Source organism: Rattus norvegicus, chromosome 16 (genome assembly GCF_036323735.1).
Source record: "Rattus norvegicus strain BN/NHsdMcwi chromosome 16, GRCr8, whole genome shotgun sequence".
NCBI classification, from domain to species: Eukaryota; Metazoa; Chordata; class Mammalia; order Rodentia; family Muridae; genus Rattus; species Rattus norvegicus.
This window is the reverse complement of record NC_086034.1, coordinates 70,003,908-70,029,539: the sequence shown is the minus strand read 5'-3', so window position 1 is coordinate 70,029,539 and position 25,632 is coordinate 70,003,908. Positions and strand designations below refer to the sequence as shown.

Sequence of the window (25,632 nt, the reverse complement as noted above, 5' to 3'; positions counted from 1 at the left end):
GTATTACTACAACCCCTCTACAACCTGCTTTTCCATATTTCCAAGAGTATAAGGTAGCTTCTTCTCTAGATTTCAGGCTAGCTGATAGAGATTGCATTTTGTATTCAGAACTGAGCTCATGAGGACCAAAGGTTTAGGTCCATGTTTTCTATGATGGCGTCCTAGAGGAAGAAGGAGCAGGTTGTGTACACACATGCGTGCTTGTGTGTCTGCATGGTGTGTGTGTATGTGTGTGTGTGGGGGTGTGTGTGTGTGTATGTATGTCTGTGTTACACATGCAAAAATATACAGTCAAGGGTACACTCATGCACAGGGCATTGGCTTGGCTAGGGGGAGGTGATCATTCCTTTGAAGGGATTTCCCAGAATACACCGTTGCATAGCATAGCAAGACACTTTCCGGGACCTGTAGTTGTCTCTACATGTACTCCTGTGCCTTTGCTCCTGGCCTGCCATTGTACTGTCATCCCACATTCAACTGTCCTTGACTGACTTGTCAGGTTGATGCTGGTAACAGAAGATGCCGCACAGTGATCAGTGTGATATCTGGGCACCCACCAGCTTAAGGCCCCTCCCTCTCTCTGGGGTGACTCTGGCCTGGCCTGAGTGTGGGTGCACTCAACTTTGTTTACCTATGAGCTTTAGAACTTCTAGGGCTTATGGTTCTGAAGATGCCTTTTTGGACTATACTTTCTTTCATTAATGATTGTTTGAATGAGAGTTGGGTTGTTCTTCCTAACAGCTTTATACTCCTGAGAAGCAGTCTTGCCTCTATGCTTCTTCATGGTACCTTGCTAGTCATTGTGCAGAACTATTTGTCGCTTACTTGCCTCGTTCTCAAACTGAAGAAGTGAAGTGTTAAATAGTGTAAGTTTGAGGGGGTGATTTTTAAATCTCTGCTTCAAAATTTTTCTTCTCATTTGTACAGGGTGTGTTCATAACTATCAGTCCCTTCACAGATGCAGAAGTGCTGATCTGTTGGCTCAAAGGGATTCTGAACAAAAGCAATGGCTCGAGCAGGGCTCCTCTGCCTTTGTGGGCATAGGACGCCTCCATACCTTTGTATTTCATAGGCAGGGCTTTGCACACCACTGTGTTCCTGTTGTCTTCCCTGTTCCCTTCATCCCTACCTTCCTTTCACTAAAAGTCACAAAAGCTTTCCGAGGAGCATGGAAGGCGGCAGCATATCCAAGAACAAAAGCAGTTATGTATAATCTGCATCTATAGACAAAGCAACAAAAACAACTGAAACTCCTGACTGAGAAACCTGTTATTTCCAAGTTCCAAAGAAAGCGTGGAGGAATGTATGTGTGCAGTGAAAAGCACCCACAGAGGCTCGTCCAAAGATGAGTGGGGGGAGTGGGAAGTGGGGCCTTGGGAAGGAAAGGGCAGCATTTGTTTTCGGTGATAGGATGTATAAGGGAATATTCTAAGAAGAGACTAGGTCCACAGTAGCCACTCCATGACTGCCCATTCAGGAGGAAGCAAGTACTCTCATTCTTTCTGTCATATCGAAATATGATAGGAAGGGATAGCAAGGAAAGATATGGCCTTTTATTAAAGCAACTGGTTTTCTGGTTGGATTTAAAATGACCTTTCCTACAATGAGGGTTGTTAAAATAAAATCTATATTTGAGGGAGATGGTGAAATCTCCTTTCAGGAAGCCTTTAAAACCCAGCAGGACTTTGTAGCAGTGTGCAATTATGTTAGTTCAGTTTTTTTTTTTTTGTTTTGTTTTGTTTTGTTTTGTTTTTTCTTAAATCAGAGTTGGCTGGAAATAACTAACTGACCTCTCAAAACCCCATTCATATTAACAAATTTGATAGTTTTATGAATGACAGTCCTCTCTAGGCATTTGTAATAACCGATATCCCTGATGACTCAGGCCACAGCTGCTTAATTGATCTACCCCATGTTTCCCAGACTCCAAGGGGAAAGACATTATTAGTTCCTCTTGGTGATGGAACGACATCTCAATTCACACGTTACAAATTGAACATACCTCAAATTTAACATAATCAGACTAGAACCTATCCTGAGGACCCAAGCTATAAAGAATTAATATAGGAGCATGGTGAATCCCTTTCTAACCAAGATATTCTGCCTCATCTCCTAGTGGGTGTCCTGGAATGACCACTATTTCCATTGGAGACAATAAAGTAAACAAACTTGAGTGCTAATGAATGAGGCAGTGAACCACTAAGGAAGCTACATTTAAAGGAAAAAAAATATTCTGAAGAAGCCAGGGAGAAGGGAAACAAATGGAAGACACAAGAGCAAACTGCTGAGGCAGAATCCCACAGAGAGTCAACCAACTGCCAGCCCAGGAGGCAGCTTCAGTGGGGCCAGTGCCATTGGCACACAGACCTAGAGGAACATTCCCCAAGTCACTGGTAGCATTGTTTATCCTTGCTGTTACCAAGAGGCCATAAGAATTTCCTTTAACTTGTCAGGAAATAGCTTTGAAATGGTCGGCTATGATCAACCATAGTAATCGATGTCAGTTACACTTCGTAATCCTTGGTGACTCCTGACCTCTCAGCCTCCAATCAATGTCTCCCCTTTTCAAGTTCTCCATCTTTGAAGGCCTCATTCCTGCTACTGCAGCTGCTGATTTTCGTTGTAATTAATGGCAGTAGAACAAAGTGTCAAACAGTGTAGACCAGGCATCATGCTAGCATTTTACACTTAGCATTAACTCCAACGACATTGAGCAAATGTCCTCACTTAGGTGTATAAATCAAGGTAAGAAAAGGATAACATGCTTGCACCAAGCCTTGTGAACAGTGTGAATGGTAGAGCTGAGAGTGAATTGCATGGGGTCCATCACCAGTGTCATGCCTTTAGCCACGCTCCACCCTGCTCACTTCTGTCCTAATTATACTGCCTACCTCCCTTAAGGTCAGCGGTTCTCAACCTTCCTAAAGCTCTGACCCCTTAATGCAATTTCTCCTGTTGTAGGGGCACCAACCATAAAAGTATTTTCATTGCTACTTCGTAACTGTGACTTTGCTACTGTTATGAATCCTAGTATAGATATCAGATAGGCACGAGATCTGATATGTGACCCACAAAGGGCGCTCGCTGCAAACCATGAGCTGAGAAACACTGCTCTATATAGAAGGGACCATTCAGGAAAAAAAGCAGTCAGTGCCATGAGCTTAGGGAACCAGTTCCTTACCTATGGTTTCATAATTAAAAAACAGCCAAGCCCAGGTCTAAGCATACAGCCACCTTTAGTCCCTAAGTGTTAACCTGCATTACCGTGTTCGTTCCTCACATCTCCTCTCTTCCACACAAGTATCCAAGTGACTCTGGCCCACTAGATTAGAGGAAGTCACATCTTAGCTGTCTAGCATCAGACATAGGATGCTGTGCACGCTCCTCAGGGTCTTCCTAGAAGCTCAAGCATCATGTCATTCATGTCTCCTTGCCATATAACACCAAACAGTCAGTATAGTCTTCCTCTAAGACCCCTAATTCTCATCTATCTTCCTTCTTGTTGAGAACACAGAGGCAATCTTGTGGAAACTTCTATAAGCTCAAAATTTCTCTGTTCAGGTATGTGTTTTCCTTTCCCCTTCCTAGTTCCCTGTGTCAGACCTGCTCTGACTTAGTCCCTTCCTTCAGGGATATGACTCCATGTTTCATCTTTTAGCCTTGTGTCTTCCAGGTCCCCCTCATGGTGGCATCTTGTCCCTGCTTATGGTGGAGTTTTGCTCCTCTGCTTACCTCTCTGCAAATCCCTCTGTCAGCTCACTCTGGCCAACTTCTCAGAGACACACCTTCTATTCTTCCTTCTCCTGAGTTCTTAGTTCTTTATTTGTAATATTTCGAGCATTGAAAACATTAAGCACCTGTGAATGGATGCTTTCCAATGTCACTGACCAGTTACTTCTAATCACTTTTTTTTTCTGTTGGTCTTTGTGTTTGTTTTAGTGAAACCAATGCATGTGCGAAACTAGAAAAAGCTTTAGGAGTACAAATAGTTCCGCAATGCACGGAAAATGTTGTTCCCATTTTCTTGTCCTTAAGTAACCATGATATAATAGCTCTTGGGTTTCTCCAGGTAAAGGAGTATGGATGCCCATCATTCACCCATCTTCCTTGTTCTTCACCCTTAAGGCTCCATATCTATACATAGCTATATTTTCCAGTTTTCCAGAAAGCAAGGTATCCAATCCACAGCTCCTTATCAGAATTTACTTGGCATCCTTTATCACACATGCCTAGCTGATAGGCAGGCTGTATGATAACTTTTGAAACCAAGTCCCTCTGCCTTATCATGTCATGTCTCTTACCCCTTCATGTCTATATCCACCCACAGCCCCATTTCACTCTGAAACTCATCTGTCTCTTCGTCAGCAGTGAGCATCTTTGTCACGTTTCCAAAGTGAGATGAAGCTATGCGAAGCCTGTCACTGAATGATGACCCTTCACCTCTGGTCTTCTTACCTGCTCTTCAATTACTGTTTAGCAAAGAACTTGTTTTCTCCTGGCTGTAAGTACAGGCTATAATATTCCATTGTTGGTCCCCTTTCCCTTTTCAGTCTTTCTAATTGTATAATCACTCACATACAGACATACAGACACAACTACCCCCGGTCCTGCCCAGACTCAGGCAAAGATCTGTCAATCTTCCTGGAAGACCCATGTTCATGTCTTCTTGTTTGCTGGACACAATTACCTGCACTGTGGCCTGAGGTCTCACATTTGTCATCTGGTTTAAGGATTTGTCATTCTTGTGTCTTTGGACACGAAAAAAATTCCCCTCTAAGTTCTCTTTTTCTGTTAACGATACCACCAGTGACCAGCTGTAAGATACAAGAATCATCTTTGATTTTGTTTGGCTCACTTAAATCACTTGCTTTCTTGCACATGTCTCAAGGAATCTACACTGTCTGTTACTACCTATTTTCAGTGAAAGACAACTTTTCTAATGCCCGCATTGCCCAACCTCTCCTGCCCGATACTCCTGCTCCCTGCCCCAGTCTTCGATTACACAAGAATGTAAAACGCTATTCTGGAACTGCCACTTACAGACTTTCCAACTGCTTGTTTCTTTGTACTGAGTCTGTTCCCTGGTGGAATTCCTGCAGTATTCTGCCCCATTCAGTACTGCAACACCTTTCACCCATTCTTCCTCACATGTGCCATACTCTCATCAAATCTTGGGAGTTTTCACTTGCACTTTCACTCTTTTTTTTCCATTTATTTTTACTTAATTTTTTTTATTAACTTGAGTATTTCTTATATACATTTCAAGTGTTATTCCCTTTCCCGGTTTCCGGGCAAACATCCCCCTAGTCCCTCCCCCTCTCCTTCTTTATGGGTGTTCCCCTCCCCATCCTCCCCCCATTTCCGCCCTCCCCCAACAATCTAGTTCACTGGGGGTTCAGTCTTAGCAGGACCCAGGGCTTTCCCTTCCACTGGTGCTCTTACTAGGATATTCATTGCTACCTATGAGGTCAGAGTCCAGGGTCAGTCCATGTATAGTCTTTAGGTAGTGGCTTAGTCCCTGGAAGCTCTGGTTGCTTGGCATTGTTGTTCATAAGGGGTCTTGAGCCCCTTCGAGCTCTTCCAGTTCTTTCTCTGATTCCTTCAATGGGGGTCCTATTCTCAAATCAGTGGTTTGCTGCTGGCATTTGCCTCTGTATTTGCTGTATTCTGGCTGTGTCTCTCAGGAGCGACCTACATCCGGCTCCTGTCGGCCTGCACTTCTTTGCTTCATCCATCTTGTCTAATTGGATGGCTGTATATGTATGGGCCACATGTGGGGCAGGCTCTGAATGGGTGTTCCTTCTGTGTCTGTTTTAATCTTTGCCTCTCTATTCCCTGCCAAGGGTATTCTTGTTCCCCTTTTAAAGAAGGAGTGAAGCATTCACATTTTGATCATCCATCTTGAGTTTCATTTGTTCTAGGCATCTAGGGTAATTCAAGCATTTGGGCTAATAGCCACTTATCAATGAGTGCATACCATGTGTGTTTTTCTGTGATTGGGTTACCTCACTCAGGATGATATTTTCCAGTTCCAACCAAGAAAGAGTCTCTTTTATAATGTGTATTTTAATCCTACCTAGTCATCCAAGATTGGCAATAAGGACCATATAATTTATGAATATTTAGGCATGTTTCTGTTCTCTAAGCATGGGTGCTAGATGTAATGAATAACAGTACAGAACTAGCTGGGAGCAATGGTGTATGTCTTTAATCCCACGATGCTGAGACAGATGGATCTCTTTGAGTTCAAGGACAGCCTGCTATCTAGCAAGTTCTAGGCCAGCCAAGACTATAGCTTTGAGACCTGCCCCCAATTAATGTAGAAGTAAATCTAAATTTTTCAGTTTAATAACGAGCAATGTTTACGTAAATGTTTTCCATGTAATACCTCCAATGTATTTACACTAAAAATTATTTATGAAGTGTTTACCCAGAATTCAAACTTAAGTAGATGGCCCTGTGTTCCTGCATTTTAATTGGCTATTCTATTTTTGAACATCAAAAGTACTGTGCTTTTAGTAATGGGGGAAAGACAAGGTAAAAGAGACTGAAGAGTGTGATTTGAATGTTGCCTTTGACATTCTCTGACCACCTAAGACATCAACTCTATAAATTTGAGTGCACTGGGGATGGAGTGATTGTGAATTCCCATTTGCAGTGGGTATCCTGGTGCTATACTGATGCTAAAGAATATACCGATCCATCACCATCAATGAAAGACACTCTGCGTCTTTGCCCAGTACTGGGGTATTTAATGAACAGAATCCTATTATTTCCATTAAGGATAGAGCCACTGAAATCATGGAAAATGGTAGTATGAAAAAGCATACACTTGTGAAAGGCTAAAATCAGATAGTAAAAAAAAAGTTGAAAATGCTAAGAAAATTACAAATGTTGCACACATATATGTGCTGAATTGATTTAAAGGAAGAATGATTGTGAAGGACAAAGCAAATCATGCAATTTGTGGAAAGTGCTGTACTTATGTAATTGAAAATAATCAGCACGGGATGAGGAAAAATGATGGCCAAAATAAGGGAGAGAGTGTTTCAGAGTGTAGCTGGAAGAATAGCACCAGAGCTAGGAGCCTCGTGCTAGCTTTCAAGGGCCCAGGGATCTGCTGAGGACTTAAAGGAATGGACCCAAGACAATTCTGACAGTTGAAAGTGCTACTCATATCTCCAGCCTGAGGCAGGATGGCCACGTACTAAGCAACTACTAAGCATCCATCTTCTGAGTAACTCTGCAAGGCAATGCACTGTGAACTGATACATAGGATGGACATTTCTCGAGTAAAAAGAAGAGGGTTCTAGTTTCCAGACCTTAGGTATACACTCATGCCATTATCTGGTAGAAATTATTTCAGGATACAAGTATGTGGGCTGTTTCACACTGTAGAGTAGGTGGGTGAGTCTTCAACTTCCTTCCTTTCCCTTTTCTCAAAGACTTCATTGTTCATCTTGTATTACATTGTAAGGAGAATACACTTGTGTTTTTTTTTCCTGCACATTTCACTGAGCAACAACTATTTGTATGTCACAAACACCTACTGCATGAATGAATACATTTGGTTACCTAGAAACAAAGTTCTTGATTTTGTACTTTAACAACAAAATTCTCAGTAAAGAATGAATAGGAAGGCTCAAAACAATAACTCAACAAATATTTTCTTGAATGTGGCAATATTGTAAAGGCAAAAAATAAAATGATAAATAAGACTCTACATTGGTGTTCATTTGTAATTCTAGCCACCAGGAAGCTAAGTCAGGCTTACATAGTGAAGACCAGGTCTTAAATCAAAAAATTTAGGGAGTAGATTAGCCAAAGCTAAGGATATACGAAGAAGCCATATGGAAATCTACTAGTTTGTGTAATAGTTAAAATGCCATGGCTATGTATTTGTGAATATGTGCATGTGCATATGTATATATTTGTGTATATGCGTGTATGTGTGTGTTGAATAAAAGTCCCGTTTGTGCGTTTCCTGCTGACAGAAGACATGGTTTTTAGATAAAAATCTTAGGGCCAGTAACAGGGTGCCTCCCTATCTGTTATTGATCAGGAAGACCCCCAGAGACCCCTAAAATAACACAAACTATTGCTATTCATTAAAACTCTATTGCTGAAAACACCATTTACTTTGGATGCAATACATAAAGATATTAGCCTTAATCAACCAGGAAACTCTGTCTGATGACTCACTTATATTGTGTCAGAAGGTTCTAGGTAGGCTGTTGAGGAGTAAATACATCAGTGGTCTTACTCAGAACAGGAACCTGCAAGCTACCATTATTGCCTTCCAAGTAAGATGCTCTTACTGAAGTAATAGTGGTATGATGGTTATGGAGGCAACCAACTGCTTTCCAATTGGATAGAAGGTCCACATCACAGGAGGGATTTTATGCTTGCTACTATAGAGCTGGTCAAAAGCCCATGTTTGGGGAGACCCTACACTCTAGGAGAAAAACTGTTGTTTTACTAGATGATCATGTTATCAAACTGTCTTCTCAATATTTATGCTTGCAACGATTAGATTTGTGTTGCTCTCCGCTTATGATCAATGAATCTTTCTGAGGGAGTAGGAGACGAAGGTTGCCATTAATACAAAGATTCATAACAGTTGGACTTGCCAAGCTGTGGATGAGCAATATATGTCAATCCACACACCTATCCAAGGCTCAGGAACATGGCAGAAGGGAGGCTAGGAAAATAATTAAGAGCTGAAAATAGAGAAAAGAGCTGACTTCGGGATATGACACAGATTTTGCATACAGCAACTCACAGTTACCTGCACAAGACTTACCTAAGATCAAACCAGTTAAAGTTCAGCATGGATTTGGGAGGGTCCCTGAGGTGCCACTGGCACTCGATGACAGCTGAGTGAGTGATAACCATTCTCCTCTGAGGATGTGGCTGCTGGAACAATGTCAATGCCCTAGTGGGTGCCCACATCTAAGAGCACATGAGCAAAACTAACTGGGATAAATATGATCAAAATATACTGTATAGATAGATGTATGAAAATTTCAATGAACAATCAAAATATAATTTAGCGTGACAATGTTATCTTAACTAAAACAGAAAACCTTGGGTGGGTTGGATGCAAACAACATCAACAAAAGTAAAACATAAATTATATATATTTAATGTAATTTAAAAAATATTCCTCCCTTCTTCCCTCTCTCCCTCTCTCCTTCCCTCCTTTTCTCTGTCTGTCAGTCAGCCAGTCTGTCTGTCTGTCTGTCTATATATATGTATATATACATATATATATATCTACATCTATATTTATATCTCTATATCTATATCTATATATATCTATCTATATCTATATCTTATCTATATCTATATCTATATCTATATCTATATCTATATCTATCTATATCTTCTATATCTATATCTATCTATATCTATATCTATATCTATATCTATATCTATATCTATATCTATATCTATATCTATATCTATATCTATCTATATCTTCTATATCTATATCTATCTATATCTATATCTATATCTATATCTATATCTATATCTATATCTATATCTATATCTATCTATATATATATATATATATATCTGTGTCTCCCTCCTTCCTTCCTGTTTCTTTTTGTCCTTTGGAGAGTTTTGTTTCCACCATCATGTGATCAGTCTAGATGTGATTTTATGTATTTATACTAAACAGGACTCAGGACCCTTCTCTTTCCCTTCGGCTCTTCTCTTACTACTGTAGTTGTGGTTTTTCTTCTCTGCAGTAACTCTGACCTCCTTTACATCTAACGCTGGCTGTTGGTCCAGGTCTGATCCTCAGCTCTTATGTCTTGATATTCTTTATACATTGACCTCAATCCACCTGCTGGTTCTAAATATCATCTTTGCACTGACGAGTTCCAAATGCACATCACCAGCCAGGGCATTTCTCTGCCTTCCAGGCTCATGTACTTGGCTTCCTATTCTACCCTCCATTCAGATACTTTAAAAGGATTCTCAAAATGAACTCTGAGCTCTCCTTTCAAAGTTATACACACTGTATTTCCCTAGTATCAGTAATGGCAACACCATCCTTCCTAAGCATAGTCCCAAAGTTTGAAAAAACCCAAAACGTCATTGTTTTTCATATCAATCTATCATTAAACCCTTGGGTTCAAAATATGACCTTCCCCCTAAATATTGTAATCTCCCATCTAGTCTGAGCCACACTCATCTTGAACCTAGATCAGTCTAGGTGCCTAGGCATAACAGATTACGGTTGTAATGGATGTCCTTGCTTCTGCTCCGGTTCCCTCTAAGTTTACGCTTGACACTGAAGTTACCATCTATCTTTGAAAATATTAGGTCGTGTTCATGTTGCTTTAAATAAAACCCCCATGGCGTTTCCCTTACTATGGAGTCAAGGTCAAAGTCTTTATGGTGGCTTGCACTGCAATGGAGTTTCCCCTCTCACCTTTGAGTCCTTGACCATTACTAGTACTTTTAACTAGTACTAGTACTCTTCTTTTAAAATGTCTGTGCATAACTTGCCTTCTTAGGTCTTTGGAGAGCCTGCAAGCAAGTTCTCTCTTCAGAGCCTTCATCTCCTGTTAGTCCACTCACTTGAATACTCACCCCAGACCTCTGCCATCTCGATTCTACTGTCATTCTGAAATGCAACTAAATTACAGAGTCTTTCTCTGCATAGTTTAGTGAAAAAGAGTCAGCCTTCCCTCAAAGCCTGCCCAAGGTCCTCACCCTACTTCACCACATGTCACTTCACTGCCAAGCACTTTCTGCCATTTCTATTTATTCCAGCTCCCTTCAGTAAAACTGTGAACTTTACGGAGCCTATGATGTGTTGTACTTAGGGCAGATTTTCCACTCAGCAGAACATATCTTAGTACACAGTGAGGACTTGTAAGTAACTGTTGAGTGAATGGATGGAAATGGTTGAGTAGAAGTGGAGAGGAGCAAGTGAACCATAGATTTGTTTCAGCATAGAAGAGGCAGACAGGGGTGGTTTGTTGGACCCAGGAGGTGAGGAAGACAGAGCCTGTCCATGTTTCTGACCCTGATCACTGACTGACTGGTCAACTGTTTACTAAAGCAGAGAATAGAGATGGAGTGATGGTGTAGACACAGGGACAGAGAAGGATAAATTAAAATTTGAATGTTGGAACTAAGGCTGTTTGGAGATATTCAACTGCTGATGCCTGTGAGACAGCTGGAGCCATTATGTATGTGAGTGTCTCTCTCTGTTTATCTCTGTGCACCGCATGCATACAGTGCCGTCAGAGGTCACAAGATGGCCTCTGATGCCCTGGAACCAGAGTTGGTATAGGTAGTTGTGATCCACTATGTAGATCCTGAAAACTCAACCTAGGACCTCTGGAAGAACAGCCAGTGCTCTGAACCTCTGAGCCATCCCTCCAGCCCTGCAAGTAACCATTTCTACAGGGAGAGAGATTAGAGCCCAGAACCATATTCTAATGTAACACTGAATCCTAACAGTGCACATCTCAGGTGAAAGCACAGAGCCAGCCACCCTTCCAGAGCTTACAGCCATTTACCAAACCGTTCTCCAAGCCTCCAAGGAGTCTCATTGTCAGAATGCAAACATTTTTCAGTCTGACTCTGGGGGTTCGTGCTTGCCATTCAGAACCTACTATATTTTACCGCACCTCCTGACATTGTTACACAACATTTATTGAAAGCACATTTGATGGTAATGAAGTTTCTATTAACTATGATTAAATCTCATAAAGCACCTGAAGATAATTTAAGATGTGCAGAAGCAGAAAATGAAACATTCGGTTTAGTACATTAAGAAACGTAATTGATTAAATTATCTCATTTACAATAAGTGCTTTCATGAGCTATGCAGTGCACATACTCTCCCCAGTTTGTCATTATGACTTGCCAACACACATCTTAAGACTTCAGTTCCTTTTTGTACCTCCTCCCTGCAATTCAAAGCTAGCTCTTTTGCCTGTCTGCATTTTGAGAACTGTGTAGAAAACTCCCTCTGTCTGATGGAGTCTACCCACCAGGACTTGTGGAAGACGGTGCTATATGTAGGAGCAGGTTGTTTCTCAATTATCTTCATAATTGACTTTGATTTTGCATCGGGGATGAGTCATGTCGTCTTAAATTCAGCCCCACTTTCACCGAATGCCTAGCCTGAATTTGGGTAATGCACTTCTAACCATGCAGCTCACAGAACCCAGACTGGATTCCTCTGGGAGCCTTTTGCAATCACGTTGATTCTGGTACAGATTTATTTTTAGGGAAATCACAAATTAAAATGGTTTAAGCGATTCTCCTGCAGTATCCAGCAATTAGACATGGTGCGTAGGAGCAAGAACCCCAAGCAAAAATGAATTCAGGAGTCCCTACAGGAAAGAAATGGCTTCTGTGGGGTTTCTGGCTGAAAGTACAGATGTAACCAAATTAGAAAGGCACAGGACTCACAAACTGAGCATGAAATTAATTCTTAAAGCGCGCGCGCACACACACACACACACACACACACACACATACACACACACACACATGCATTTCTAAATAATCCTCCTCATCGGTCACCACATGGACAGCTAGGGTCTTGTCATATGGTACACAAAACCATGCATGCAAATGAGACTAAGAAGCCACTGAGTGCCCACTCATCCCAGTTATTACCCTAGGAGTCAAAACACAGGCATGCACTACATATGGAAAGACAAATTTCTCCTCCCCTCAATGTGTTCATACCAACATACCTGCAGACACAGATACACACACACACACACACACACACACACACACACACACACACACACACTGCTGAGTTGTTCCCAACTCAGTCTTCAAAAGCAAGGGTGCATGAATCGAGAAGAATGCTACCTAGGTACAAATAGTTTATTACAAGCGGCTGGCAGCAGTAAATAAAGACACCGAGGAAGTTTTTATTTTACAGAATTCTGCAATTGCAAGCTTGTGGCCTCTCTGAACTGCTGGCTGTGCACAGCACTATGGTGGAGCAGAAACAAAGTGACTGGATTTCCCTCTCATGTCTCCTGATGCCTACCCCAACGTACCTAAGTAGGTCTGTCTGTCTTCTAAACTCTTTTTTATTTTTCCAAAGAATTTAGCTAGTAAAAGCTGTTAATGTTCCTAAAGGCCTTGAATTCCAATGTTGCAGACTTAAGTGATCAAAAGTCATTCATCTTGTATTAAATGAGAGAAATTAGACACAGACAGGTTTTCCAAGCTTTACATTCCAAAGCAGCTGGACAGCTGTCTACTTTTGCTATTTATGCCAGCTGTATGGTTCTTCCTTCAGAGCTTGGGGATATGTTCTCATACACACACACACACACACACACACACACACACACACACACACACACACATAAAGGTAGGTGTGGGTATATATGCATACATATGCATATGGAAAGACACGTTTCTCCTCCCCTCAACATGTGCTAATGCCAACATACATAAATACACACACACATACAAACACACACAATGCTGACTGTATATATATATGTGTGTGTGTATATATATTACATATATAATATGTTCCTTTATATAGCTCCAGTACATTTTTCTTATCCCCAAATTCATGTAATTCCTTAAACACAATATCCTGTGTATCCTGGGAGTATCCACTCATCATCATGGATTGAAATTCCCTTATTGTTTTTTCCCACGCAGGTGACACTTATTAAGTTCCCATCCCATTGCAGGATTCTGCCCTGTTTTGTCTCCCAGACAGAAAGTGCTCAGGCTATGGGTCTCAATCTGGCTGCATAAGGTAATCACTTGGGAAGCTCTGAAAATTAAAGATTTCTGCATTCTGGTCCCTGCCCCCCTTCCAATTTTGATTTCCTGGGTACAGTCCAGGAGCATAATTTTTAAAAGGCTTTCAGGTTATCATAAGTGCAGTCGAAGTTGAGGACCACATGTCTCGATGGCCGGCTGCCAACCATTTAAGACACATTCCATTTTCTAAATCCTCTGGATGCAAAACTGGAACAATCCAAAGGCCTCTTCGCACAGCAAGCCTGTCCCTAGGGAACTAATGGCATACCAGCACCAACGCCAGCCCTCAACTTGATTTTATTTCCCTACAGAGGGCTGGCTCCTAGTCCACACACTTACCCTGGATGCCACAGCAGGTGAGACTCCAGGTTTACATTTTCTGGAACCCTTCCTTCCCTACCTTTTCCGGGAAGGGCTAGGAGCCAGGTTTTTGCCTACAAAGCTGCTTTCCATGCAAGCGTGTACTGACAAATATTTATTAATTTTAATGCTATAAATCTCCCCAGAAATCAGAATCCTAGATGACATTTGCGGAGAAATGGACTTATAGGCAGAAAGAATCAAGAAGAGAGATTTACTTTTGCTTTGAGGGAGGGGAAGGGTGTGCATATTTCTTTTTGATTTAAACCTCCGATATGTGACTCCAAACTCAATGAGGAGAGGCCCCGAAAGCCCTGGATCTGTCAGAGGACTTCGGTTCTGTTTGGCTCCTGAACAAATACAGCAGTAATGTAGCAAATATGAGAATAAATTATATTCACAAGAGGAAAAATAACTTACTTTGGGGTTTTATTTCATGAAGAGGTTTTTTATCTAAAAGAAAGAAAGAGAAAGAGAAAGTTGCATTTAATAAATTTGCATGGAGCAGATATATTTATTCCCTGTATTACTTTGCACAGACCTTTATAAATGATACATTTTCTCCGATTTGCAGGCGATATAGATATGGGGGGCCCACATTTTTCTTTTGCATTCCAATTCTTATATTTGCCTCTTTTTGAAATATTTCCACATGATGATTATTTTATTTACGAATATATTTTTCTCCCCAGTTTGCTAGCATATTTTTCCCTCTTGCTTCTGCTAGATTCTTATCTGCATGATGAGTACAGGGAGCTTACAGCCTGCTCCTTTAAACATCCAGTGAGCAGCCTGCTCAGGTAAGAGATGCCATTTCACTATACATGAAGACAGAAAAATGAACCAGGAAATAAATATTTAACGGGATTCTGCACTGGTTTGCAATAATTGTGGTCTGAATATAAGCCCCCATATTGAGCTATGGGCGTGGTGTTGTGAGCAGTTTGGATTTGGGCTTTTGTTTTCTCTTTTCCTAATCAGTGTGCTCTCTCACTCTGTGAAGAAGCTGTCACTGTATATCCAGCAAGCTGAGAAGGACCTCGGAGGCAGCTAAGGGATCTGCAATCTTTCTTCCCAACATTCTCTCCCCACCAAGCACTCTCCAATCCTGATTCCCACCAGTTTATATTTTGAATCTCATACACGGCTTCCTTTGTTGTTCTCCGAACCCCTGTCTTTCTTTCCTTTTGCTCTACCTCAGGCCAAACACCACTGCACTGTGGAAGGCAGCATATGTGTAGAAGACAGAAAGCGCAGAGCACTTTCAAGATGTGGGACTGAAGACTTCACACAGCCTCCTGCACTCACAGGGTGTCTGGCCCTCTCACCATCCTCTTCTAGGCTTTGAGGGGACACCATGAGACTGCACAGGTCAAGGTCATTGGTGATCATTCCCAGAGTCACATCAGTAGGATGTGAGAGGTTCCCTTCCCCAGACTTTTTCTCTGTGAGTCTGGAGATGAGCCGTCCTGAGTGAGGATTACAGATTGTGGATTATGGTTTTTAAACAATCAAACAACAGCATGCTACACATTTTAGAACTTCCTAAATATTATCTGACAGACTGCACAGTAACCCCTCCCAGGCAGATAAGGTACTGCACTCTCAGAGTTTGCCCAGGAATTTTCTACTAACTAAACCCACTTCTGAATTTCGTATTGATCTTGGCAGAGGATTCTTTCAGCACGTAAGTGCAGTGTGCTTTGTGTGTTTACCTGTTACAGAAGGAGACATTACAAGCTAGATGCAAACCATCCTCCTGTATGCGGATCATTTAATAGTAGGGAGATTGAGACAGCAGAAGGTACTGTCTTCAAATGAACAATTTCTGGGGAGGCAATGTATTATTTATATTGACATGCTTACTCGAGATTTTCGTTCAGGTTTCGAAGAACACTTGCATGTCCCTCCCTGCCCAGATTTGACACAGTTCCCTGAGAGCAAGCAGGTGGCAGCTGGGAAAGCCCAGATGCAACTGCTCTCAAGGATCAGAAGGCAACGACTTTGGTGGGCTCAGTTGAGCTTCCATTTTGCTAAACTGCAAAGCACCTGGAAGCATTCGATTCGGCATGGCACTGTGAGACTGGCAGGCGAGGGCTAAGACACTTAAATGCAATACATTGCTCCAGCCGCAATAGGAGATGGGAGACGCCTGTTTAGAACTCTGGTTGATCTCAACAGTATTTTTCTTCCGAATCGTGAGAACGGACATTAAACTGGAACACCCTTTAAGACAGGCGAGATGCAGGGTGGGGTCTCAGAAAAGCTCATGTGACTATGTCCAAGCTGTGAGGAGAGATTAGCTCTGAAGTAAGTGAATACAGCCAAGAAGCCAAAGGTTAAGGTCTGGAGACAGAGACACTGCGTAAGTCCACACTAGGCAGGAACCTTGCATTTCCCCTCTGACTCAGCTCCAGTGCCAAGGTAATTGGTGCTTATAAAGCAGATTTGGGGGATGAACTGGCCTTGATCTCTAAGGGTTCCCCGGGCCTTCCATGTGACTTCAGTGCTCCTAAAGTAAACCAGGCATAGAAATGCCCTCAGAGTTTCCTCCTCAGGTTTAAGAGGGATGCATACAGGAACATGAAGCACAGGGTTGCCCTAGGTTTGGCTTTTACTACCTGCAATAAGGGGTAGCTGAAGTCAATTCACCATGTGACGATGGATATGAACCCATTAGTTCATGATGTTGACTTGTTTTGCTACTGCTTGGAGACAGATCACAATGCCAGGTCAGGAACTTCACTCTGGTCTTAGGTCTCTGCTATAGTGAGAACAAACTGAGTCAGGGCTTAGTTTCTTGATAGGTAGAAGACGAATGGGATCCAGAAATTCTCTGGGGACCCTTTGCTTCCACCTACCCATTGTTAGTCTTCCGGAGCGCAACCTATGATATGGGAACAAAAGCTCTTCAGAATGGTTTCCTGCTGCAGTGTCTAAAAGCCTCGAAAAGCCACCGTTCTACCAGCCAGTGTGTCTATCAAATCAATCAGAGTCTTGTAGAAGAAACAGGAAAGCCATGGAGCTGAAATCCGTCAGTCCCCTGGCATTAGCATCAAAATAAGGTTCTGTTGTGTTTTGTAATAAGAATACCTTGAAAGGAAGTCACCAGAGCACAGCATTTTCCTCAGTAAAACACCGAACCTGACATAGGCCCTCTGTGTGCACTAAGGAAGCCCATCTACTGCCCTCGCCAACTTTGAAGGCTAGGCCCACTCCACAGTGCAGTTTTATTCTCTTTGCATAATCCTTCTCTCACAAAGCTCAAGGCCACGAAACAACTTGGCCTTGGTCAACCAAATCCTCTCCACTTTAATTTCCCCCTCTCCAAAGGCCATATTCAAATGCCCCCCTAGTAAATTAATCCATTAGGACCATGGTTCTTAATGTTGGCTGCACATTAGAATCACCTGGGGAGCTTTTAAAATAAACACCCACGCCTGGGCCCCACTCCAAGAGCTCCTGATTAATTGGGGTTTGTGTTTTTGTGATTACCACTACTTGCTGGCAAGAAATCAGGGACCCTGTGTGGTCAACACCAGTTAGTGTCTGCTTCCCTAAGGGGCTGTGAGGTGGCAGCACACAGACAGGTCTGGGAAAGTTAGTTTTCTACCTGACAGGCGCTGGAATAGTGAAGTTTGGAGCCAGTAGCCACTAAGCAGTAGTTTGGGGAATTCACAGCCACTTCCCAAAATCTGACTTAAGCCCTGGGGTGCTAAAAAGAAGGAAATTGATGGTACATAATTGTAACCCTGCCTTATTTAGAAGCATATTTTAGAAAAATCACCACGTTTGCTGTTTACTTACTAAGCAGTCTAGATAGGCACAAAGGAAGAGAAAGATGTACGACAGGATAATCACTGTTAGCGTTAAGCCAGGTGTGAATGTTTAGGTTTTTCTTTAATTTTGATGTATATAATATAAAAATACATACGTATGCTTATATATGTGGTAGCATGAAAGTGTAGGGAATTTCCAGTCAGTCACATCATTTTCACATAGAAAATTCATAGCTTACTGTTCTTTCTACCTTTGTTATTATTTACTACAGTGTAAATACGATTTTGTGCCTCCCACCCCATGCCAGTATGTATGTGTGTAAAGAAAGGTATATATGAGAGGAAAGAGAGGGAGGGATGAGGGATGGGAAGAAGGAGGGGAGGGAGGAGGGAGCACTTTCCTTTTTGACTTTCGATGATGATTCTTTTCTCTTCTACCTTAATTTAGTCTTTGCTTCTTTCCCTCACATTCAGTTTCCCTCCCAAGTGTTTTCATAGAACCCATTGTTCTCGAGAGCTATTTATAAAGCTACCCCCTGGCACCTAGCCCCTACTAGAAACCAAATGTAGCCAGCCTTAAGCAACCCACGCACATGCTGGGGACTAGAGGGAGCGGGTTTCAGGAGGCAGCAGCCCTGGAGAGATGGACATCATCTCCAACCCCACAACTCTTCAGATGCTGTGGACGGGGAATGCTATGACACCTGGGCTGCTGGGTTTCACACCCTGCTCTCAGGGTCTGCCTGGCCTCTGAGCCTCATAGGATCAACACAGTGTAGCCACCAGCAGCTCTTTCCCCAGACTGCAACCCAAGCATGTCCCAATAGTCAACACTTAACCTCTTTTACTTCATTTCCCTTTCCAAAGACCACTTTCCTTTCCTTCCTTGAAGAGAATATTCTCTGAAACCTTTTCTGACCCGAAAATATGCATATTAACACTTTCACTGTAATTCACTTTGTTCAGTTTACCAAAATATAGAATAATCTGTCTTTTATTTTTTATCACACTCTTGCTGTTTTCTTATTTGTTACACAATTTCTAGCCTCAGCAAGCAATATTTAACCCTGGTTCTTTGTCAACTTAGACCATAGCCCCACTGTTCTGCTTTTGAGGTCTCATCCAACAACTACGGATTCGATTCTAGAGCTCCTGACCTAAACTTGGGCAACTGTGCATGTGGTAAATCTATCAACTCTTTAGCTCCACTGTGAGCTTCAGTTCAGTTCATGGCGTTGCCTCTCTCTGGGACGCCCCTCCTATTATAGTTTCCCAGAAAAGCCTCTTGATTCAGAGATGCAGATCCTGGTGTCTCTGGTGATTGCTTCATTAGCAGACATTACTAATTACTCTGCTCAGTTGGGACAGTTTACAGTCAATAAAACTCAGAATAAGTTTTATTTTAAATTTAATGGTTTCATACGCTTAGATTTTCTATATTTTGAATTCTTGTCTGCCTGTTATTTATAAGTTCCTAGAATATACCATGCTAGAGAATGATGAGTCTATGTGGCATTGCAAGGGTAGCGTCATAGGAAGAAAAGAGGGCAGTTGGCAAGCCACTTTAAATAAATGTGGGGACGTCAGTTTGATTCTCTAACATCACATATATGTTGGGTGTGCACATATATGGTCCACCTGCAATCCCAGCATGGGGGAGGAGATCCGGAGCAAGCTGGAGAGAGAGATTAGCCAAATTGATGGGCTTCAGTTTCAAGTGAGAGATCCTGCCTCAATAAATGAACTGAGGAGTGATCCAGGAAGATACTTGATTTGATCTTGGTCCTATATGCTGTCCTAGCCCCATCTCATCCATAATACACAGACACACAATCAAATGCATACCCAAGCATACTATAAACACACACAAATGCAAAAACAAAACGAATCACTCAGAGGAGCTGATTAAAAGATGCTTCATTATTTGTGGATGGGAGGAAAGAGAGGCTGGAGTTATTATCAGTGTGTGTATTTCATTTACTCAAACATTACCTCTTTCCTGATACCAAGAGATAATTACCAGCCTGCTTTATGTCCCATAAATGCTGCCCAAGGCTGGAGGAAGTCCCAGGGCCTTCCTAAAGCCTGCATTAGCACTGAATTAGACAAATAGGAGGCCTGCTTGACACTGGACTCATTGCAGTACCTGAGTGTCAAGCAGACGCTGGCTGGGCCAGGTGAGGATTCTGTTGTTCAAACATACAGAAATGCAGCTACCGGTATTTGTGTGCACTCTAAACCAGCCTAATTAGCAAAATGCAGAATGGAAGAGTGAGAGTCTTGTGTGTGTGTGTGTGTGTGTGTGTGTGTGTCTGAATCCTTCATTTTTGCTTTCCTGATAAGTTTGGGGAGGGGGAGAAGCAAAGAGAGACTCATATTTACCCTATCACAAGATGGGTCAAAGCCTCTCTTTCTCATTCCTATCTCCCGCGAGCTTCCCAACATCAGTAGGTGAAAAAGAGTTCCATTGATATCTTCTACCTCTCATGGAATTATCCAAGATCCCATGATGCTAATTAGGTAACGACAGAGGGCACTACCACAGACAGCTCATGCTTGGGTAAGGACAGAGGGCACTACCACAGACAGCTCATGCTTGTCATACTTGGTGAGAATGGTTCTATCACTGCCCTCAGCTATAGCTCATGATTGGCGTTCACTTAGGAGGTGAGAGTTCCTCTCCTCCTTTATTGTCCCAAATACTGTATCTAAGATCCAAATACGTGTCTTTAATAACTATTCTCACAAATTGTGTTTCCATATTTTATTTTGAACTAAATAATTTAAATTCCTAGACTCCATGTGAACATGAGTTTTGCTTCTTACTCATATATAACTGTACTTAGTTATATGGCAGAATATGGTTTCAACAGAAGGCCCTTGCCTTCTGCAGAGTAATCCGCATGTCAATTAACCTGATGCATTTATCATTTCTTTAATATAAGAAGATTCAAAATACCATCTTTTAGCTATTTCAAAACAGCACGTTACTTTTGCTGGTTATTTCCATGTTAACATCAGATCTCTCTCTTCTTCTCTAGCTATAACATGGCATATGGAAGCCATCTATGCAGCTCCCTACTCTCCATAGCCTGTGGTGACCATTTTGTGGTCACACAATCAAATATGATTCAGCCATTAAAAAGCCACAATATTGTCACTTGCGGCAATAGATGGACTTGAACTAAGCCAGTAACAGAAAGCCAGGTGGTCCATGACTTCTTTCACTTAAAAACACACGAGCTTCCACAATGCTCTCTCCGTTTTCAGTTAGTCTATGCTTTGGTTTGTTTCTGTGATGGTACTCATGTTCCAAGACTTCTACAAAGTCTTTCTGTAATTTCTGCAACCTCTCTGCTCAAAACCGTTTTTTCCAAGTGGCAAAATGCTGGGTTCCAGCTCTGTTCTCAGAGAGGATGCAGACTGCAACTCCCTTCTCGGACAGGAATGCTTTCCCTTGATCCCCTTGCATTTGTCTGCCATAAACATCTGCACCCATTCAAAAGTGCACACAGGCTGACATACAGCTCAGAGCATGAGGACTGGGCTAGCACACCAAACACCTTGCACTCTATCCATACCACTGCAAAAGGTCAATTAAGCAAAGTGTCAAAAATGGAATAAAATGTCCAGAGCAAAGGATCACTTAAGCCAGACATGATATCCTGATATTTTAAGTATTAATCAACATCCTAGCAGAATTAGCATAGTGAATTAATAATTAACTGTATTCCATGTTCATTTCAGAGTTGTTCACAATACAAAAAAGACACAGAAACCATTAAAATGCCTACTGAGAAATCGATACAGAAAATGCCATGGACAGTTGGTAGAACAGGATATGCATATACGTAGACATGGTATATCATACAGGTGCATGGCAGAATATTGTTCAAGCTTTGCAGAGGAGTCATCACCATGTCATGTAAGGACTTGGGGACCCTATTCTAAGTGAAGTAAGACAATCACAGCCAGACAAATACTGCACGGTTTGTTTTCCATGTGGAATCTAAAAATGTCAAACTCAGACTAGGAAGTAAAGTGTTTCTGCTTGTCCTAGTGGTGAGACAAGGGCTAGAGGCGAAGGCTGATGATTGTAAAGGTCCAGTGTGGTAAGATCAGAAAGTTCTGGAATGAAATGCCCCCACCCTTGTGACTACAGTCCCTATTACACTGTACATTTGAAATCTGTGCAGAGAGTAGATCTTATAAGGGGTGCTGAGTATGCTAATTGGCCAGTAATGGTGTCTCACAAGCGCTCAGGTAGCAAACATTCAGGCCACAGAGTAGAAATAACAACTTTAACTGACAGCTTCACCAGACCCCAGGGAGAATCTGGAATGCCGTGAAGGGTGCTGGAAGGCTACAGTGACTTACCCACAGCTTAGATATATCTGACCACTTGCTACGTGTGGGTGATAGAGCTCGGCTCACAAAGGACTTCTTGGGGAGAAACTATAATCTGAGGAGCCCTAGTTCAAACATCCTCCCTCACACTTTTCTCGCTTTGTGATTTTTCTGAGCCATCCTCCTGCCTCAGTTTCCCTAAGGGTAGGGTTACAGGCCTGTTCCCCCAAGGCCAATCACTTTTGCTCTTGAAGCTACTCCAATCCTTAAATTAACCACATAGCTACTTAGCTTTACAGACTAAGCAGTCAGTATCTCCTGGCTTATCACCAAGAACAGGAACTGAATCAAACAAGAACTTTATGTATCTGTGGATTGTAGTGTTAGAGCACAAGCAGTAAAATGGCCACCAGGTAGCTTTTAATAATAAGTATTGTAAATACATATTGTAATCTAGATCTATATGTCTATATATGTCTAGATCTATATATATTCTGAGCTTTTGGGCTAATATCCGCTTATCAGTGTATACATACCATGTGTGTTCTTTTGTGACTGGGTTACCCCACTCAAAATGATATTTTTCAAGTTCCATCCATTTGCCTGCGAATTTCATGTAGTCATTGTTTTTACAGCTGAGTAGTACTCCATTGTGTAAATGTACCACATTTTCTGTATCCATTCCTCTGTTGAGGGACATCTAGACTCTTTCCAGCTTCTGGCCATTATAAATAAGGCTGCTATGAACATAGTGGAGCATGTGTCCTTGTTATATGTTGCAGCTTTTTTTGAGTATATGCCTAGGAGTGGTAGAGCTGGGCCCTCAGGTAGTACTATGTTCAAGTTTCTGAGGAAGAACAACAATATCAACCAACCAGACCCCCACAGAGCTCCCAGGGACTAAATCACTAACCAAAGAATATACATGGAGGGACCCATCGCTCCAGCTGAATATGTAACAGAGGATGGCCTTGTCTGGCATCAGTGGGAGGGGAAGCCCTTGGTCCATGAAGGCTCGATGCCCCAGCATAGGGGAATGCTAGGGTAGGGAGGTGGGAGTTGGGGTGTGAGTGGGGGAGCACCGTCATAGAAACAGGGGGAATTCGAGGGGGAGGGAATAGGAGGTTTTTGGAGGGGAAACAGGGGAAGGAAGATAACATCTGAAATGTAAATAAAACAACCAATAAAACATTTAAAAAGTTGCCTCGTACTCAGTGTAACAGCCTCTCAAATGTTTAACTTGATGTGTGAAAGAATGAGATTAACCTCTTAAAATAATACAAAAGCTTTGAATCTTGAAATTTCAGTGGTATCTTACTCATTTCCATATGATATATGTGTTTTATGCACACTCATATATATATATGTGAAATCAATATCATATGTCTAAAATTATTTTCAACTTTCAGAGCACCCAGGGAACTTAGACATCATTGTGTGATAATTTCACAGGATGCAATGTCACGAGTCTTGCCCATGTCACAGCTGGTTAACAGAACATCTGAACTGATACCACAGAATCTTGACTCCTAGCTCAAGGACATTTGTTCTCTATTGTATTTTCCTAAGTGATATTGGTAATTTTCCATTCCATCTAACACTAAAGTCGTTGTGAAATGAACATCTGAGACTACTTGCATCCCTTTTCCTTTGATGACATCATTCTGGAGAAGTCTCAAAGGGTAAAAGAAGTCAGGATACCGACATCTTCAGTTCATGGGTCACTGTTTCAAGTTCTCTTGAAGACACACGCATTTTTAATATGCAATCAAAGGGAGGAAGTAGAACCAGGATACAAGGTGTCCTCTATCTCCATTCACTTGCTTCCTTCAGCACACCCTGGAGGCCACTGAATTTTGTAGAGAAGATTGCTCAGTTTTAAATCACCTCCGCCACAGAGTACTTGCCATTTCTTTCACAGCCCAAGACTTCTATGAGTTCAGTTATTAAATCTTTCTTCAGTCCGGATGAATATTTCTTAGCACAGAGTTTTGTCGAGCTGACTCTTAAGCTAATAACACTGTTAATGTCGAATCGGTAATTCAGAGAACGAGTCCCCCCTCCCCCCTTTTTTGACAAGTCTACATGCTGGAAACTTCCCTAACAGAAAAGGACCACGGTTATCAGCAGCTACTGGAAGCAGTTCCTGTGAGCTATAAGGAAACAAATGAACAGATAAAAAAGACACCAAGAATGCTAATTTGATCCCTCCTTCCATCCCATAACAAAGGGGTTTTGAGTTTATGTTGAAAAATGTGGGGTAGCTTTGTACAATTCCTTCGCTGTCAAATTGTTAGAAAACGGGTGCTTCCCGTGTCTCTGCTAACCAGGGCATCCCTCTCCTGGGATGTTGGAGTCGTTCATTTTCACCTGTGGTCCAGCCAGGCTGGAAGTGCGTCTTCTTTCTCCTGAGCCTTCTCCTTAATATGCCTAACTATTATCAATGTCATAAAATGACAGAGCTGGATGTGGCCTTTAGAGTCAGTCACCTGTCCCGTCTCCTGCTAGACACTACATCTTTAGGTCAAATTAAGGCTATAATATTGAGAGACATCCATTTAGTGGCTTAACAGAAGTGCTGAGGAAGGGTGAATTTTAAGAATACTCACAACTCTGCAGGTTCTCCTAAACACTGCTTTTCTAAACTGACAGTATTAGTCAAATTACAACTCAGAAACAGTTTAAGTAAAGAACACGTGTCCCCTTCCCCTTTAACATTTTAATGAGTACATCACATTTTATTAGAAATGCACTAAGCAGACACATAAGAAAATATTTAAATGAAATAGGCAGAAAGCCACATTACTTTTATCTAAGAACATGGAAAGTATAATATATTTTTTTCTTCCAATATTAAATGTCATCTATACAGGGTGCAGTTTAACTTTTCATATAAATGGAGTGCTTGATATGAGAGTGTAAGCCTTCTGGGGGCTGCATCTTTTCTAAAGGACACCTAATAATGTAATAAGTTTTGTTTAGAGACAAACACATTTAGGCTTAGAAAAATCAAGAACTTGGCTCAGAGTAATTCTATTCATGGAATTCAAATATAATTATACAGCTCAAGTGATCTGACCAAAGGGCCTAGATTCTTTAACCTGTCCTTTAGCTATGGGATGAATGTTTAACTCCTCCCCTTCCCTCCCCCAACCCCCCACTGTGTGTGTGTGTGTGTGTGTGTGTGTGTGTATGTGTGTGTGTGTGTGTGTGTGTGTTGGGGAGGTCCATTCTTTCATTGATTCGTTGATCCCAATCCTGAATTCATCCCCATTTCTAGTCATTTGGGAAGAGAATGACTGGTTTTAACTCATGATCGGGGGACCTGGGAAGACTTTTTAGCTGTGCTTTCAGATGCAGACAG

General features: G+C 41.8%; 1 protein-coding gene across 9 annotated transcripts in view; it reads right to left on the bottom strand.

Annotated features, from left to right (window-relative positions):
• The window catches only part of Unc5d (unc-5 netrin receptor D), a 546,764-nt gene that overhangs the window by 80,323 nt on the left and 440,809 nt on the right, over window positions 1-25,632 (bottom strand). For 7 of the 9 annotated variants that reach the window (XM_017600136.3, XM_017600138.3, XM_017600135.3 and 4 more), the window contains one exon: window positions 14,563-14,595. The exons of the other annotated variants lie outside the window; for them this stretch is intronic. In XM_017600136.3, coding sequence (XP_017455625.1) covers window positions 14,563-14,595 — 33 coding nt within the window. The remainder of the gene's footprint in view (window positions 1-14,562; window positions 14,596-25,632) is intronic. 9 annotated transcript variants of the gene reach the window in all.